Raw genomic sequence first — 18,506 nt, forward strand, 5'->3', positions numbered from 1 at the left:
TTGTAGCCAACACATTGGTTAGCCAGATGATGTTATCCAATTCACTGGAGTGTCAGAATGGTCAGTGAAGGCTTTATAGTGTGAGGGATTGACTATAAGGGGCTGTTGTATACAGACCTGGCCAAAGAGTTTGCAGGGATCGAGAAGGCATGTTGTAGTTGGCTGCGCCATACAGCCAGGCAGCTTCCCGCTAGGGCAGCGAGTGAGTGAGTGAGCAGCCAGGTGAACAGGCACCGGGCAATGTGGGGCCCAAGGCAACCACCTTGCTCAGCTTGCCTAAGGCCAGACCTGTTTGTATATGAGACAGCTCATGATTTTATACAGTCAATCTGTGGAATTCCTCATCAGAGGATGTTGTGAAGACCAGGACTTCAACAGGGTTAATAAAAGAACTAGATACGTTCATGGTGGTTAGGTCCATCAATACTTATTAGCCAGAACAGGTAAGAATAGTGTCCCTTGCCTGTGTTTGTCAGGACCTGGAAATGGATGACTGGAGTGGGATACTTGATGATTACCTGTTCTGTTCACTCCCTCTGGGGCATCTGGCATTGACCACTGTCAGAAGACAGGATATTTATAGACCTTTGGTCTGACTCAGTATAGCCATTCCTTTGTGTAAAAACCTCCTTGGCTGGGAGCATCTGCTGTCCATCAAATGTTTCAGGATCTCTGTAACTGCTAAAAATAAACATTTTCTCTGATCTGGAAAGTAGTGCCACATCTAATAAGTGACTAGGTTGAAAACAGTGTTCCCTCTAAGCTGTACTGCTGCAGAGTTTCACAGGTGATTAATCAGTCCTACCCAGTCAGAGGCTTAAGGCTCTGTGCAGGGAGCTCACTGAATGGGGGGGTGGGGAGGAGGAAGCTGATTAATCACCTGTGAAGCTGTGCTACTGCACAGCTTAGAGGGAACACCATTGTGTAAGATCAATTAAGAGACTTCTGCAAATATTTTAACTTTAAATTAGCTAAGGAACAACAAAGTTATAGAGCAAATCCCTTTATACTTTAGAATCTGATTTTTAGAAGGGGGTTCCCATGTTTTACCCATAGTTTAGTGGTTTAATTGTAGTTAGAACTTGGTGTCCTTTAGATGCCTCATTACTTGAGTATATCAACAAATCTGGCAGTTACAGGTCTAGATGGAATAAATCACTTCCACACCACAGTTATTTTTCATCTGCAAAATAGGAGGCCAGAATGTGTACCCTTTCAAAACTACATTTTAGTAAATCAAAACATCCCATGCATCAAATGAAATACAGCCCTGTTTGAAACCCAAAGTTTATTAAGACCCTAAAGAGTGTTATATCTATCAATATAGAATGGGTGTGAATTATTAATTACTACTTACTATTAAAAGAATTTCACGTAGCCTTTGCACTGAAATATTTTGTGTATCATTAACTGAGCACCACTCCAGAAAACAATTCTTCTATGTCTTAATGGGCAGCTTGAGATGGCTGAGGCTGTCCCAGATATCAGTAAATCTGGTAAGTAGGGAAATGATTTCTCAGAAGTGCTTCCTGGATCTTCAGGGAAACTGAAAGCAAGGGGAGAGGAAAAGACCAATCCTGAAGGTTGACAAAACTGAGTAAATTATGCAGACTGGCCTAACCTTGTGAGGAAGACTCACTGCTGCCAGTGGGTGTCACCACAGACCATGATTACAAGAGCCATTACAAAGCTGAAACTGCAGGATCAATGAAAGAGGAGTGAAAGTCTTACATTCAATTGTAGCCTGTTTCACCTGTTTATGTATCACTGGATTTTTTTTTTTTTTTTTTTTTTTGGCAGGCTGTAAAGCGATTTTTGAAACACGAGTGCAAATGTCATGGTGTGAGTGGATCATGTACTCTGAGAACCTGCTGGCTGGCCATGGGAGATTTTAGGAAAACAGGAGATTATCTGTGGAGGAAATACAATGGAGCAATTCAGGTGGTCATGAATCAAGACGGCACTGGTTTCACCGTGGCTAACAAGAGATTTAAGAAGCCCACCAACAATGATCTGGTATACTTTGAGAGCTCACCAGACTACTGTATCAGAGACTGGGATGTAGGTAAGCTTGGATCACCACACATGCCTGGGTTGATTTCAAAGTTTTATTCTTTGAAGGTAAAAACTGACCAGTATTAGATTGACATATATTTCCCTCATTATTTCCATCACTCTTTGTTATCTACAGTTGGAAGGAGAACTCAGTAAAAGAGTGAGAGATAATACAGCTTCTTCACTAACAACATCCTGGCCTTCTCTACATTTAAGAGAACCAGTTGCACCAATATTGTGCATACTTTAGTGGAACTGTGGCAATGACAACAGTAGAAACAATCACATACTGTAGTTATCTAAATTGTATTTAAACTGGGGTTCAGTCAATAAGATGACACTACATGATTCACTAATTTTATTATAGTCCCAAGAATGGAACAGGGTCTACAATTGCATGTGTTACCTTTTCTCTCCTAAGCAACTCTATATCTGTGGTTCTTAAGCATTTTGGGTGCTGTCTTCATGTACTACACATTTTTTCACATTCAACTGCATTCTAATCTGCAGGACTGGGCCCTAGAACACATGGTGACAGTCATCAGGTTGGTGGCTTGGAGCAGTCCCAGTTCCACTATGTGTTAGAGATTGCACAACTGAACAAGAGAAAGCATTGGCTGGGAGTCAGGGCACAACACAGAAGCTCCTCATTCAGGCAGGAAGGGGAAGTACATCCAGGGCCGGCTTTAGGAAGTGCAGGGCCCAATTCTAACCGTTTTGATGGGGCCCCAGCAGCCAGGATTTTTTTTGTTGACCAAAAAAAACCCAAAAAACCCACGCACACAAATTTCGGTTGAGCAAAAAAAAAAAAACCAGCACACACCGGCGCATTTAAATCTCCAGATACAGGGCAGAGTCCCGCCTTCCCACCAAACCCAGTGGCTGACTCCCCCTCCATTGGCGCAGGGAAATCCCTGCACTCAACTCACCCCTCCTGCAGCACACAGAAGCTGCCATGCTCCTCCAGGGCCTACACCCCCTCCCGGCATGCCAGCACACTTCCGGATTTAGGGTGTGGGGCCCTTTTAAGCGCAGGGCCTGATTCAGGGGAATCGGGCGAATTGGCCTAAAGCCGGCCCTGAGTACATCATATGCCAATGCAAGTCTGAAGTACCAGTGCATTCTACACTATCCCTCCCTGCCTGAGGGAGTAAAACTATTTTTTTCTTTGGAAATGGTTTGGCCTACTCTAGAGCATGCACTAGGAATTAGGACTTCAAGGCAGTACAAAGACCAAACAACAGGTTGAAACTCACTGGTCTGGCACCCTCGGGTTTGAGTGGTCCAGGATGAGGGAATTTTCTGAACCAGGGAAGGTCCCCTGCCACCAGCCCCCTCAGCCTGATGCCCCTCCCCACTGCCGGCTCCTTTGGTTCCGCTGCCAGCTGGGTGACACAGCTGCCCTAGCCCTGCTGCCATAGCTGCTGCTCCAGCCCCACTGTTGTCATGGCAGCACACAGCACTGGCCCCGCTGCTCCAGCACCAGCCCCACTGCCAGCCAGCACATGGCACTGATCGGGCTGCCTAACTGCCATGGCCCCAGCTGGGTTGCCACAGTCCTGGCTCTACTGCTGTGATCACAGACAGGCTTCCCCTGCTGAGCTGCCATGGCCCAACCTCATTGCCTGGCCAGTAAGCAGTCTCACTCGGGCTACTACGGCACAACCCTGCTGCCGGGCCGGCACACATGGGCTGCCCTGGCCCCAGCTGAGTTACTGGGCTGCCCCTGCCCTGCTGCCATGGCCCCGCTACTGCCGCTGAGTTGCTGAGGCCCTGGCTGTGCTATCACCAGCCTTGCCATGTGCAGAGCTCTCCGCTGCTGGCCCTCCTGTCCCGGAGCTCTCTCATTCAGCAACATCCATGGTCCTGTCGGACCATGGATGTTGCCGGATGAGAGAATACCTGTTTAGGGAGATGCAACCTGTAGAAGAAAAGACCTAGAGAAAATGAACTCAAAACAGATTATACTACAGTGATGTCTGCAAGTGTTATGAAGCTGAGAGCTCCAGGTGTAATAGACATCACTCTTTCTTCAAGGCAAAATTAGTGTTTTCCCATTAAAAATATCTGCTGCATCTTTAACTCTTGTTTGCTCATTTATTTACTGAGTACCAGCAGTATGCCTGTTGTTATATTGAAATTAGAGGAAGACATAGCCTCTGTCCCACGTGAATGAAACAGCCAACAAGCAGTACCAGAATCAAAGCAGTGTGTGTTTTTTGTCTGTTACTTGTTCATGTACTTCGGCAAATGTCGTAAGAAACTCATTGAGTTCTGTGGTGTTTTGCCAGATGCATAATGAATGATTAGCTTCTTGTATTACTATAGCCAACTTTTGAGTATGTTGGGTATTGTAGAGGAACAGTAGCACCATTGTGGTAAATGGTGAGGCTAACTTACTGATTAACAGCTAGTTTTTCTAAAGGGCTCTAAAATCAGCAGGCTTACTTGGGTTGTCTCAACATTGAATGCATCATAGGGAGCAGGGGTAGTGTTCCATATCTGAGATCACTTGAGCAAGGCATACCTGATATATAACCCCTGTCCCCCATAAAAATCAAGTGACCCCACAATTTTACAGGTATTGAAAAGTTTGAGAAGCCAGAGGCTCAAACTAGAGCTTTTGTCCTTCCAAAATAGATATCATCCACACAGAATAGAACTCAACTAATGTCTGGCACACACTGACCCTTTGGGAAAGCAACATTTTAAAATTGATGAAGGGTAAAAGATGGCTTTACAATATGGCTCAAGCCAAACTGATGAGCCAGAGAAAACCAGATTTGGGTGTGCAGCAGGAATGTGGCTTGATGATAGACTATGTGGGTTTTCAAAGTGACGTGCAATGGCCAATGAACCTGGCAGCCCTGAGTGCTGTGAGTTATGAGTCCTTTCGGGAACAGCTTTTTGTACAGGTTGAACCTCTGTCAATCAGAACTCTCTGGTCCGGCAACATCCATGGTCCAGCACGACCACGGATGTTCCAGGACCAGAGAAAGCCAGTGGATCGCCGGAGCCTAGGAGTCCTGTGCACTGATAGATTTGTGGGCTGCCGGTAGCAAGCTGCCAATGGGGCCAGAAGCCTAGATTCCCACAGCTGAGAAGCTGAGCATGCCCCAGTGGGGCTGTTCAGAAGAGTTGAGAGCCTGGCGCCCAGCAGCGTGGCTGCTCAGCTAGGCTGCCTGGCATGCCCTAGCTGGGCTGCTCAGTGGGGTGGGAGCCCGGCACGTTGCGAGCTAGGTTGCCCAGCATAGCAGGCAAAGAGGGGATGGAGACCAGCAGGGCAGTGGGGCCTGTGGCCACTCTAGTGCTGGAGGCAGGGCAGTAGCAGGCGGGCCAGAAATGACCTCCCCTGATCTGGCAAAATCCCTCATCTAGGACCAGGTCAAGTCTTGAGGGTGCTGGACCAAGGAGGTCCAACCTGTATTTGTAATGATTAGTGTAGCTAGCACCTCCACCACAAGATGGTGCAATATCTTTATTGTAGTCTTGTATGTTACTATGATATTGACCCGACCATAAGGAAGTTAGCAGGAAGCTTGATGTTACCTGTGTGTGCTGGAGTTGGTTCTAGCAGTGGCTCAGTCAATCTCCGTGATTCTATAAGCAAGTATTTCTGTATGTATCTTGTGTTCATTAGCTGCTCTCTGCCTGCATTCTTAAGGGACTCCTTCTGGAAGTTTTGCCCTCATAGCAAAACTTCTGGTTTAAGAGTAATTTAAAAGTAATTTAAAATGCATATTTCAGACTCAGATTTTAATTTAGAAGTATTATCAAGGAAAATAGTATTAATGTAATACAGGCAGTCCCCGGGTTACGTACAAGATAGGGACTGTAGGTTTGTTCTTAAGTTGAATTTGTATGTAAGTCGGAACTGGCGTCCAGATTCAGCCGCTGTTGAAACTGACCAGCAGCGGCTGAATCGGACACGCCTGGGGCAGAGCAGCTGGGGTGCTGCTGGGTTGGTCCCGACTGGACCAACCCACCAGGTGTTCCCAGGTCAGCCGCTGCTGAAACTGACCAGCGGCTGACTACAGGAAGCCCGAGGTAGAGCTGCTCTGCCCCGGGCTTCCTGGAATCAGCCTCTGATCAGTTTCAACAGCGGCTGAATCTGGACGCCTGGGACAGAGCAGCTGGGGCGCTGCCGGGTAGGTCCCCGCAGCGCTGCACCTCGGCGCTGCGGGGACCAACCCGGCAGCCCCCCAGCTACTCTACCCCAGGCGTCGGCGAGAAAAGCCTGGTCTGCTGGGGGGTGGGGCGCACTAGCTGCACCTCCCCGCCCCCAGCAGACCAGGGAGACGCGGAGCGGCTTTTCTCGCCGCGGAGGATGCAGGCGGCGGGACCATGGCGCGTCTCGGCAGTCCCGCCGCCCGCGTCCTCCGCGGTGAGAAAAGCCGCTCCGCGTCTCCCTGGTCTACTGGGGGGGTCGCTAGCTCCGCATCTCCGTGGTCTGCTGGGGGGAAGCGCCCCCTGCGCCGCCGGAGGCAGCGACAGTGGGGGAGGCTCTCCACAAAAGCAGGGGCCCCCCCCCTGGTTTGTAACTAGGGGTCCGACTTAAGTCGGACTGACGTAACCCGGGGACTGCCTGTATAGAGAAGGTTAAAGATGCTAGTAAGTAGCAGCATTAGGATGATGCAATCACTTGCTTGCTCCTCATCCATTCCTTAAATAGTGGGACCAAGTATGATCAAACAAAAACAAGTAGCCGTGACTCTCACTAAGGCCCATATGTTTAATGAGATTGTTGAGCTTCAGGACACTAGGGTTGCCAGATGGTGTCAACAAAAATATCGGACACACTTGACATTACATCATAATCTACATTACATCTTATGTAGAAAATACCGGACACTTATATTTTCTCATTTATATTTTCTCAGTTTGTTTCCCAAACAGAAAGCTCAAATACTGGACTGTCTGGTTCAAAACCGGACACCTGGCAACCCCATAGGAAACTCATTCACAACAGAGAGCCATGTTCTAGGGACTGGATTAAGATCATCAATGACTAATACAGGGATACTCAACTTTGGAAGCCCCGGGGGCCACAATGATACTCACAGCACATGCCGAGGGCCGCAGCTTAACTGTGGTTGCATATACATGCAAAAATATATTTGCAAAATATGCAAATAGCTTCTTTGACACTGACAGGCATAAATACAAAGATTAAGGCAAGACTACACAACACGCAGGCCCCATTTAAGCAAGTTCTGCTCATATTAATAAAATGTAATATTTACCTGATTTCCACCCATATGACAGCACTTTTAATAGCAATGACAGTCCAGGAATTTAACTACTAAAATGTATATCAACAGAAGACCATTATATTGACTAATTTTTTTTTTTGGCTCCCACCCACAGGCCTCAAACAAATGGGCCGTGGGCCACATGTGGCCCATGGGTCATGTGTCGAGTAGCCCGGAACTAATACAATGCCAGAATGCAGTCACTTACATTTATCATAACAAATAAACACAGAAAATAAATGTCAACTTCCTATAACAAGTCATCCAATCTATATCAACCAGGAGTGTATAAATATCTATTTCAACTCTCCAAGTGCTGTTGCTCCTTGGAAAAAGAGGTCCAATAGGGTTACCATATTTGAACTTTCAAAAAATAGGAGACTCCTGAGAGGAGTATCAGTTTCTGTATCAGTATCTACCAACTCACATTGCATCCCCACCTCCCCAGCCATAAGATTGACAAAAGATAGCCTGAATGCATGCATGAAGCTGGATTTGATTAGTTATGATGTAAATTTCAAAGAAATGTGCAAAAAGATGCAGCAACAGAAGCCACATTAAATAAAGTCTGTGAGTACATTTCATTTATGCTATTATTAATCATTAAGTCAATTATCAATAATATTAAGTTGTATATTTTCAGTCATGCAAATGGACATTCTTATACAGCTTTTTGTGGACCACTTGTTCTGAATTTTGATGTAGTTTGGCTCTTTGGTTTGAAAAGGTTGCTGACCCCCGGTCTAGAACATCACCTGCTCTTCCTGCTGCTCTATAGTGAATGTTCATATTACCAGACTGCTATAAATCCCCATGGCAAGAATAGACTATTGTGCACCTCTGCTTATACAACCCACAAAACTCAGCTCAGAATCTTTGATCCCTTTGAATACAGATGTACCTCTCCTTGTGTATATAATGGGAAAATACAGTTCTGTGAGGCACACCACACAACATGAACTAATACAGTTACTAAGTCATTCCTCCTCTCTGCTTCTAATAGGAAAATCCCAGGCAGAAACATACTTACAGTCTCTTACAGTACTTACTGGGGTCTTGCTAGTTGCATACGGCAGAACTAAGATTGCAAGATGCTGCAATGTACTTTAAATCTGTATTTGCTCTGACCCTTATGGAAAAGTAAGGCGGTGCCAATCTATATTATTCATGTTAACTAGGATAGTAGTTACTAATGTGGCAATAAATAAAGAAAAGTCTAGAAAAGAGAGGCAAGTTGAGGCACAAGATTTGCCTTACTATGGCATCCATTCAGTTGAGGTAATTGACAGGTTGTGAGCATCAGGTTGTGACCTATCTATAGGTCTCAGCAATGAGTAGCTATTTTATTTAGTATAGGGAAGTGCAGATCATCTCTTCTGGATATCTCTGCTGTTTACTCTGATCCAAGTTTTACTCCGAATACACATGCTAGAGAACAGCTGCATATCGCACATCAAGTCAATGGAAATTTTGCTATTAACTACAATGAGAATAAATTTCATCCATCATGTGCAAAATAAGTAGCCTTTCTGATAAAAGGATTGGATCTAGGCCTTTCAGATATTACTTAATGGTCTTTGCAGATCCTCTACATGCTCATCATAGTCTCTAATAGTGAATAATGGCATCAAGTCTAAAATTTTTATCTGGATGCATACATGTTATGGGCATGTTGTAGCACTGTACAGAGATTGACTTCATAGCCTAGAGTTACAGACACAACATTTTCTTTAGAGGCCCTGTCTTTCATTGTAACTTCTGTGACACATTTACCCCTAAAAGAAGAGGCTTTTACCCAAGCATCTGTAAGTGAAAATACTGCTTTACTGTCTCTTTTTAAAAAGTGTAATGCATTATGTCAGGCTTGTTATCTCAGAGGCAATTGGGCATTTTCTCTGTAGTGTATTCTCCAGTGTATTATCTTCACTTGTCTGACTCTGTCAGGTCTGCTCAGAGGGTGCAGAGTCTGACAAGTTCTTTTATTCATCTCAAGATAACACTTTTAATGAACAATTTCTTGATGCTCTAGGAGTCTGAGAAATTATTTGTAACAAAGGATAATTTTTTTGACAACTGGTAGTAAAACTTTAACATAAAAAGGGAATATGTAGTTCAGCTCTGTGGAATTCTGTTTGCTTAGTCTAATGATACAATAAAGTTCAATAAACAAAACAAACATGAATCAGACTTTGACTGAGATGATAGAAGCAGTTGAGCAGGTTTTTTGCTCATGCTTAACTTCGCTTCCCTAAGTTGGAATTTCTAAAAGAGCAACTCTGTGAAATTTTGTATGAGAGAAGATTATAGAACTTTGACTTAGGAAACATTTGTTATCTAGCGTCTCAGTGCCAACTAAATGTACTGTCAAAAAGTTTCATTATATCCCTGAACATAGCTTGTATGTCATCCCACAGGGAATTCAGATGTTTTGGTGCTTGGAAGAGTACCCCTAAGAATTCTGTCATTTCTGTTATTCTCCCTATATATGGTATAGCTAGAAATTGTAATTGTAGTGAATATGTAATGAAGCACCATCTTGACGAGGGGTGGGAAATAATTTTTGAAAGGGGAACACTTCAAAGCTTTTTGAAGTGGTCACAGGCCACTCTGGAAGGGGTGGAGCCTCAGGCAAAAGTAGCAGGGCCTCAGATAGAAGTGGCAGGCGGGGCCTTTAAATAGCAGGAGTTGAAAGGACTTGTGCCTCCTCTGCAGCTCCCAGGCAATGTGTTATGGGGGGCAGGAGCTGTGAGCCCTTTCTGCTCCTGCTATTTAAAGGGCTTATGCCTTAGCAGCCTCCCAGAATGGCCTGAGCACTTTAAAAAGAAGCAGTTGAAAGGGCTCACAGCTCCTGTCCTCGCCACTAACGCATTGTCTGGGAGCCACAGGAGAGGCCTTTCAACTCCTGCTATTAAAGGGCTTGTGCCTGCCAGGTGGCTGCTACCACATTGCCTGGCAGTCACCCAGAAGGCACAAACCCTTTAAATAGAAACAAGTGAAAGGGCTTGTGCCTCCCCCGTGGCTACCAGGTAATATGGCAGGACCGGGAGCTGTGAGCCCTTTCAGTTGCTTCTATTTAAAGGGCTCCTGCCTTAGCATCCACCGGGAAAGTGTGTGCCCTTTAAATAGAAGCGGTTGAAAGGGCTCGCACCTCTCTGGCTCCCAGGTAACACATTAGGCAGTGGGGCCAGGAGCTGGCAGGCAAGCCAGATGAAAGATCTTGGTGGACCTGATCCAGCCCACTGATGGACTCTTGCCCAACACTGATCTTGATTAAAACAAAAAACAGGATTATGTAGCACTTTAAAGATTAACAAGATGGTTTATTAGGCGATGAGCTTTCGTGGGCCAGACCCACCTCCTCAGATCAAATTGTGGAAAAAAATAGGCATGACCATATATACCAAAGGGATACAATCAAAAAAAGTGGACACATATAAAAAGGACATTTTTTGAGGTTTACAGGATCTTTTAAAAAAGGCTTCCCTTTTCAAAAGAACCACATCTAGACGGTGGTTTCAATTTTGAAATGGTGCTTTTTTTGAAAGAGCACCATGACGCGATTATGCAAATGAAGCATGGGATATTTAAATCCCTGCTTCGTTTACAATTTTAAAGTGCCTAATTTACATCCTTCTGTCGAAAGAGGGATGTAATTTAGGCACACCATGGTATGCTACAGAGGAACAGATTTTTATTTACTTACAGAGGCTCCTTTATAATTCCCTCTGAATCATCTCAGGTCCTTCTGCTCTGCCAGGAAGGTTGAGAGTGACGTTACTGGAGCTGTGGAGGCAGGCACGCAGGGTTCCGATGGGTAGCTGTCTGCTAGCACTGCAGTAAATCTCTGCTCAGGTAGAAGATACTGAAACATATTGGGCCCTGTTGCTGGGCTGCTGGGGTGGCCTCCTGATGACAGGGATCCAGAGTGGTTGTTGCTAGATAACCCCAGCACCTTGGAGTGGGCTGGTGCTGTTGCTACAGTGGCGATGTTCCAAGCAGCTCTTAACCTGCAGAGTTCCTAAGTAGCTTCTTAGTTGGCTTCCTCTGCCTTGATATCTCTCTAGTCTAGTTCTTCTGCATTCTTCCTGTCTCCTACAGAGCTTTGTCCCTTGCAGAGCTTTAGCTTGCTAACTGTGTCTCTTATATTCAGTTCAAGCTCATTTCGTATTAATTTATTATTGTAATTCCACCAGTTTTCAGGAATTTGCCTATGCTAACTGATGCCAAGTGTACAGACAGACATATGGCATCCCAGCTCAACCAGTGTCTAGTTTGTTTTTCATATTCATTTTCTAATAGCCAATCATCCTTCAGCTGAGCTGTGACATAATCAGTTAGTCACATGGATCTCCTGTATCTTTTCATGTAAAAATATTGTCATCTTTTCATTCTTATGGGTTCAATGAATTCCTATGGCTGACCTTTGGATGAACCCTAACTACTTCCTGTCCAGAAATTCCATTAATTTCTATAGGCTAAAATGTAGCCCTGTGAAGTTTTGCACAGTTAGTCTCCACAGGAAGTATAGTTTACCATTACACCACAAGGTATAACATTATTACATTACATGCATAGACTCCTATGAGCTTTATAGATGGGTCTTCCATTCTCATCGCATCACCCTGTAACTGTCCTTACTGAACTTTTCCTAATTTCAATTACTAGGGGGCTTTGCTGAGAGAGCCTGCTGACACTGATGACGTGATGATGTCATTCTGCCACCCAGCAGGAACATTCTGTCATCCAGCAGGAAAACTCTTTTATATACAGAGAGAGATTATTAATTTTTATTGAACTAAACTTTATTTTCTAAAACTAATCATGGTTCCAAGCATGTCAAAGAATTCTGATACTAACACTGTCCTTCTTATATCAAATTAAGCAATTTTTCCATTTTCGAATTTAAACCCATTCTGCAAATTTTCTGAAGATCTTCAGCTTAGAGCTTAGTAAGATGTTCCAGGCAACTGAGGCAAAATCTTTTTGTCACAATATCAGATATGGCAAGCACTAACAACCAGGTGTTTGCTAACTGGGGAATGCAATCACCTAATATTTCAGCTAATGTTAATGCTTCATGATGCAATGGAGAAACCTTTTAGAAAGGGTGGGATTTTTAGAAATCATTGACATTCATTTCACTCTACTCCTATTGAAACCAGAAGAACTTTTTAACATTGACTTCAATGGCAACAGAGAGAGGCCAACGCTGAGTGCTTTAGAAATTCCCACCCCTTAATCTCTTAGAAATCCTGGCATATTTCACATACTCTTTCTTCGTCTTCTAATAAATTGTCATCTGCCAGAATGAGTAAAGGCTCAGCAAGAGCAGCTAGGATGATATGAGACCTCAGGAGCTATTTCTTTTTAAAAAGAAACAGAGGGAGGCTTATATAAATGACACAATTTATTAAAACTGCGCCACTGCCCTTCCCTGGATATACATCTTTCCCTCCAAAAATGCTCTCAATGAGCCACATCCATTAGCTTCAAATAGGCAGCTGTTAGGTAATTCCATTTTACAAACGTACACTGTTTTGGCCTGCATAATAGGCTCAGTACACTGAAAGCAGTTATAAGAACTATATTTCACACTGTGAGCACACTCGTGGAAAATTGGAGCATGTTTCATGGCTAGCTGTATGGAAGGTAGAATTGTGGAGGTCACCAATTTATTGACAGTTTCTTTATTATAAGCTGTTCACCTGCAGTCACTGTCTTACGTAATGGATAGTATTCCTGTACAAAACATTTTTCAGGGCGAGAGAAATCAGACTGTGTTCAAATGAGTGAAACCTTTTCTTAAAGGAAACATCATAAAATCATATCCAGTACAAGTTAGGGATATAAGTGACTAGTCCCTCAACTAGTTGCTTCCCCTCCCCTTGCTGCCTCTATTAGAGGCAGCAAGGGGAGGGAGCAGGAGCTGGTGCTGGGGAGAGCTAGATTAAAAGCCTGTTTCCCCAGCACCGTCTATGCATGGGGCAGGGGAAGCAGCGGAGTAGCGGGACCAGGTGCAAGCCAGGAAACAGTTGATTCCCAGCTCACACCCAGTCCCAGACACTGTGCCTCTTCTTTTTAAATGTATCAAGAGCCTGTTGGCTCTTGATACATTTAAAAAGCAGAAGCACAGTGGGGGGACCAAGCATGAGCTGCAACAGCTGATTCCTGGCTTGTGCCAGGTCCTCCCCACTGTGCTCCAGCCTTTGAAATGTACTGTATTAAGAGCCGGTGGCTCCCCCAATGGAAAATCCATCAATTAGTTGATTAGCTGATTATACTAAATTTTAAATCCCTAGTATAAGTTGTAGTGACTTGCCAGTGATGTGACTGACACTTTGAAAAAGGAAGGTGCCTGTTGTTTTCTATGGGATGAAGGTGTCGGTGGTGGTGATGGATATTGAGACTAAGAATCCAGTTCACTGGTACAGTAGGAATCCTTTAAGTTGGTCTGGTGGCACAAAACAGTCCTAAACCAGCCACTGGAGGATCCTCCAAATTGATGAGGATAGTTCAGTGATGCAGAGATGCTGAGGTGAGAGAATATTTCTGGGGGGAGTATGATGCTTGTAGACCAAGTGCCAGTGTAACCCATATACCTAGTGTGGTTACCAGGCAGTGGCACCTAGATCACAGCAACAGTTAAGACCAAGAGACCTCTACAGCATGGGCTGGGAGCCACCTGGCTTTTAGCTCAAAGGCTAGAGACTCCTATACTCAGCTCCAGAGATCCCACGTTCAAATCCACCAGATCATGCCAAGGCTCCCTTGGTTCAGTGGAATACTGAGAGGAAGGTAGCTGGAATCACCAGTGCATTCACACTGTTAAAATAGCTATTGGAGCGCTAAGAGTGTGTGTTGTGATTTTTAAAATCTATTTTATTGAATGTTTGTGAGTTGCTGCATGCATTACTCTCACCTCTAACCTGTGCATCCCACACTGGAAGGTACTATTTGAGCAGTTGTATTATGTATCTCTGTGGCAGTGTAATTCAACTGACAGGAGAGGCATTAATCATTATAAAGTGCTGACCTCCAGCTGAAAGTGTTAAATTCTGACCAAGGACTACTATGGGATGACAAAGATGACAAAAGACATTTATTATTTTCTGCCCCCATGAAGATGAGTCATGCAAGTGGATTCCTCCCATGAGTTTGCAGCTCAGAGCACAAGGGAGGAGGGGGATAAAAAATCTAAACAAGAAAAAATCTATGCTGCTTGGATTCAGCATGGAGTTGGAGGTCGGGACAGGGCTACTAGGCATAAACAAGAAGTCCCCAGTGCTTAGCCTTGGTTAGCCTTAAAGGTCATGTAGAGTTTGCTTATTACAGAAGCTTGTATTGCCTTTTGAAACTTCGGGCACGTCTAAACTACATTTCTTTGTTGAAAGAGGAAAGTAAACTAAGCAAATCGAAAGTGCAAATGAAGCACAGATTTAAATATCCTGCATTTCATTTGCATATTTGCGTCCGAGCGCTTTTTCGAAAAGGGGTTCTTTTTTCGAATGAATCCTGTCTAGACTGTGTTTTCACTTTCAAAAAACCTTTTTTCGAAAAAGCACTTGGACACAAATATGCAAATGAAGTGTGGGATATTTAAATCCATGCTTCATTTGCACTTTCAATTTGTCTCATTTACATTCCTCTTTTGAAAGAGAAATGTAGTTTAGACATGCCCTTACTATTGTAACTCATTTGTGCATATATGTTTACCTGTTTTAACCTTGTTAATAACTCATTTCCTTTTCCTATTAATAAATCTGGGTATAGCTTTATAGGATTGACTACATGCATTGTCCAAGGTGCAATTAACCTGATACAAATGATTGGTCTTGTGGGATGGTGAATAACCTGAATATTGTTGTGCTTCTTGATGAAAGGAACCATCTGTCACAAAGGTACACTCACCCAGGCTGGCGAGATAGTTCCTTTGGGTATGCTGAGCTATCTGTGGCTTCATAGTTAGGCTGTTATAGTGTCCAAGGATTTTTGCTTGATAACTTGTTGAAAACAACAAAGCACAGAACTCACAAATCAGTTTGGGGTTAATGTCCTAGGCTGTTTCTACATTGGCATGATTTTGCGCAAAAGCAAATGCTTTTGCGCAAAAACATACTGCCTGTCTACACTGGCGGGGAGTTCTTGCGCAAGAACACTGATGGTCTAGTGTGTGAAATCAGTGCTTCTTGCTCAAGAACTATGATGCTCCTGCTCAGGAATAAGCCCTCTTGCGCAACTATTCTTGCGCAAGAGGCTAGTGTAGACAGGCAACATGAATTTCTTCAGCAAGAAAGCCCGATGGCTAAAATGGCCATCAGAGCTTTCTTGCGCAAGAGAGCGTCTACACTGGCACAGATGCTCTTGCACAAAAGCACATCTCTTGCGCAAAAGCACCTGCCAGTGTAGACGCTCTCTTGCGCAAATACTTTAGCACAAGAACTCTTGCGTTAAAGAGTATTTGCGCAAGATCATGCCAATGTAGACATAGCCCTAGTGATTTATGTAGTTCTAACAGTACTAACGGACAGGTGAACCAGACTGCTGACACTACACAGCTGGAATCATTCCACTGAGGCATTGGGGACCTTGGTATGAGCTGGCACCTGGTCTGCTAGTGCCACAGCATGGGCAGATTTTTCCTATGCCTGGAGGATCTTGGGCTGCCATATCTGTCCCTAGGGTCACTTGAAGGTCATTTTTAAGATCATGGGTATCTTTAGTAAAAGTCATAGATGGATAACAGGCCAAACCCAAAAATTCACAGTCCATGATCTCTCCATGACTTTTACTATAAACACCCTCAAATAAATCTTGGGAGGCAGAAGCTGTTGGGGAAGTGATCTGGGAGAACCTTGTTGAAGAGCAGTTGGGGCCAGCAGCTCCAACTGCCAAGGGCCACTGAGCATCAGCTGTTCTGGCCACCCATGGAACCGCTGCTGAAGCAGTCCCTAGCGCTAGTCACACCAGCCGTTACATGGGTGGTCCCCGGGGCCACCCAAGCAGCACTGGTGCAGCTGATTGCAGGGCGACCCAAGCAGCTGGCTGCAGAGATGTTCCAGTAGTAACAGGTGTGGCTCTCCCTGGGGCCACCTGAGCATCTGGCCCCAGGGCCAACTGCTATGGCAGCCTTGGGGACAGTCACACTGACTGCAGAAGTCACAGAGCCCTTGTCATTGTATATTCATAGTAGTGTTCAGGCTGCCTAGGTTTATGGGGGAAGTAACCCAGCATCCAAATGGTTGTAGGGTTGAGTGGTTCAATGGTCCACCTTTACCCCACACCTCACTCTTTTTTAATATGCGGTGAGCAAACCTACCTTGCACCAGACATCTGCCCCTTACATATTTTGTGACCAGACTGACAACTTGATACCTACACCAGCTGGAAGAGCTTCACATCTGGTTGATGGCTTTGCAGAGATATTTAATCTGCTGGACTAAGAATATCAGTTGCTGTTGATCCTCATTGTTGCTTCACTGCTTCTGTGTTCATCTACCCATATATGATTGCTTTGGTTACATCACAAAATTATTGTGCCAACCCAAATTAGCAATTTACCATATCTCAGAGACTTCTGTGACCATGATTGGATTGAAAGCAGAGTGTGAAATTAAAGCTGCTGAGTATAAATTCCTATGGTAGCACTTTAAAGACTAACAAAACATGTAGATGGTATTATGAGCTTTCATGGGCACAGTTCACTTCTTCAGATGACTAGAGTGTTGGATGTCCAGAATCAAAATAAATAGGGAAGAAGGGGCGGGAAGGAAAAAAACGGGAGGGGAGAGGGACAAAAAAGTCAGTGGGTATATAAATATCAAAGGGAAAACCGAGCTGGCATGTAACAGGCAAAACTATAATCACCTAAAAACTGGATAAAAGAAGCAGATAAGGACCATTAGTTAGCAATTAGAGAGGAAGAGTACTAACATCAGAATCTACACAGACAAAGAACCATTGTTACCTTCATTGGTTGTTTGATAATGTCCCAGCCATCTGGTATCTCAATTCAAACCATTGGCATGCGAATTACACTTATGAATGAATTTTAGTTCCAACCTTCCCTATGTATTTGGCTTGTGGAATTGATCTACAGGCAGTCCCCGGGTTACGTACAAGATAGGGACTGTAGGTTTGTTCTTAAGTTGAATTTGTATGTAAGTCGGAACTGGTACATATTGTAGGGGAAACTCTAGCCAAACATTTCTCCAGAGCTCAGTTTTATTCTCCCACACCTCACTTCCCTCAGTCCTTTATTCTCAAGCTGAGGTGTCTGCTGAGAAAAGCCGCTCCTCATCTCCCTGATCTGCTGAGGGGGGTGCTAGCTTCGCGTCTCCCTGGTCTGCTGGGGGGAAGCAGCTGGTGCGGGGTTGCCTCACCCCGTTTGTAAGTAGGGATCCGATGTAAGTCGGATCCATGTAACCCGGGGACTGCCTGTATAATAAAACAGCAACTTGAAAATCTCTTAATGAATGACCAGGCAAATGAAAGTGTTCACCAACAGGTTTCTGTATGTTCACTTTACGGATATCTGATTTGTGTCCATTGTGATTTGTTAGTCTTTAAAGTGCTACCATATTATTTGTTGTTTTTTAAATTTATCCTGTACAGACTAACTCGGCTACCCCTCTGAAGCTTATAATTACTAGTGTTGGGCTTGATATATTAGTAACCTGTGGTGGGTAGCCAGTTTTGGTGTGTGTCAAAAAGCAGGAAACACTGGTTACCAGCATATTGTCAGTCATGGAGGGTACGTCTAAACTACATGGCTCCGTCGACGGAGCCATGTAGATTTGTTTTTTTTGGCAAAGGCAAATGAAGCTGCGATTTAAATGATCGCAGCTTCATTTAAATTTACATGGCTGCCGTGCTGAGCCGACAAACAGCTGATTAGCTGTTTGTCGGCTCAGCGCGCTAGTCTGGACACTCCCCTGCCGACATCAAAACCCTTTGTTGGCAGCCCCGGTAAACCTCATCCCACGAGGAATAACGGGGCTGCCGACAAAGGGCTTTGATGTCGGCAGGGGAGCATCCAGACTAGCGCACTTAGCCGACAAACAGCTGATCAGCTGTTTGTCGGCTCAGCGCGGCAGCCATGTAAATTTAAATGAAGCCGCGATCATTTAAATCGAGGCTTCATTTGCCTTTGCCTATCTGTCTAATCTACATGGCTCCATCGATGGAGCCATGTAGTCTAGA

At 44.4% G+C, this 18,506-nt stretch overlaps 1 protein-coding gene across 3 annotated transcripts in view; it reads left to right on the forward strand.

The window, feature by feature from the left end:
* The window catches only part of WNT2 (Wnt family member 2), a 38,950-nt gene that overhangs the window by 13,778 nt on the left and 6,666 nt on the right, over positions 1 to 18,506 (forward strand). For all 3 annotated transcript variants that reach the window (XM_075929188.1, XM_075929177.1, XM_075929181.1), the window contains one exon: positions 1,801 to 2,065. In XM_075929188.1, coding sequence (XP_075785303.1) covers positions 1,801 to 2,065 — 265 coding nt within the window. The remainder of the gene's footprint in view (positions 1 to 1,800; positions 2,066 to 18,506) is intronic.

Source organism: Pelodiscus sinensis, chromosome 1 (genome assembly GCF_049634645.1).
Source record: "Pelodiscus sinensis isolate JC-2024 chromosome 1, ASM4963464v1, whole genome shotgun sequence".
Taxonomy (NCBI): Eukaryota; Metazoa; Chordata; order Testudines; family Trionychidae; genus Pelodiscus; species Pelodiscus sinensis.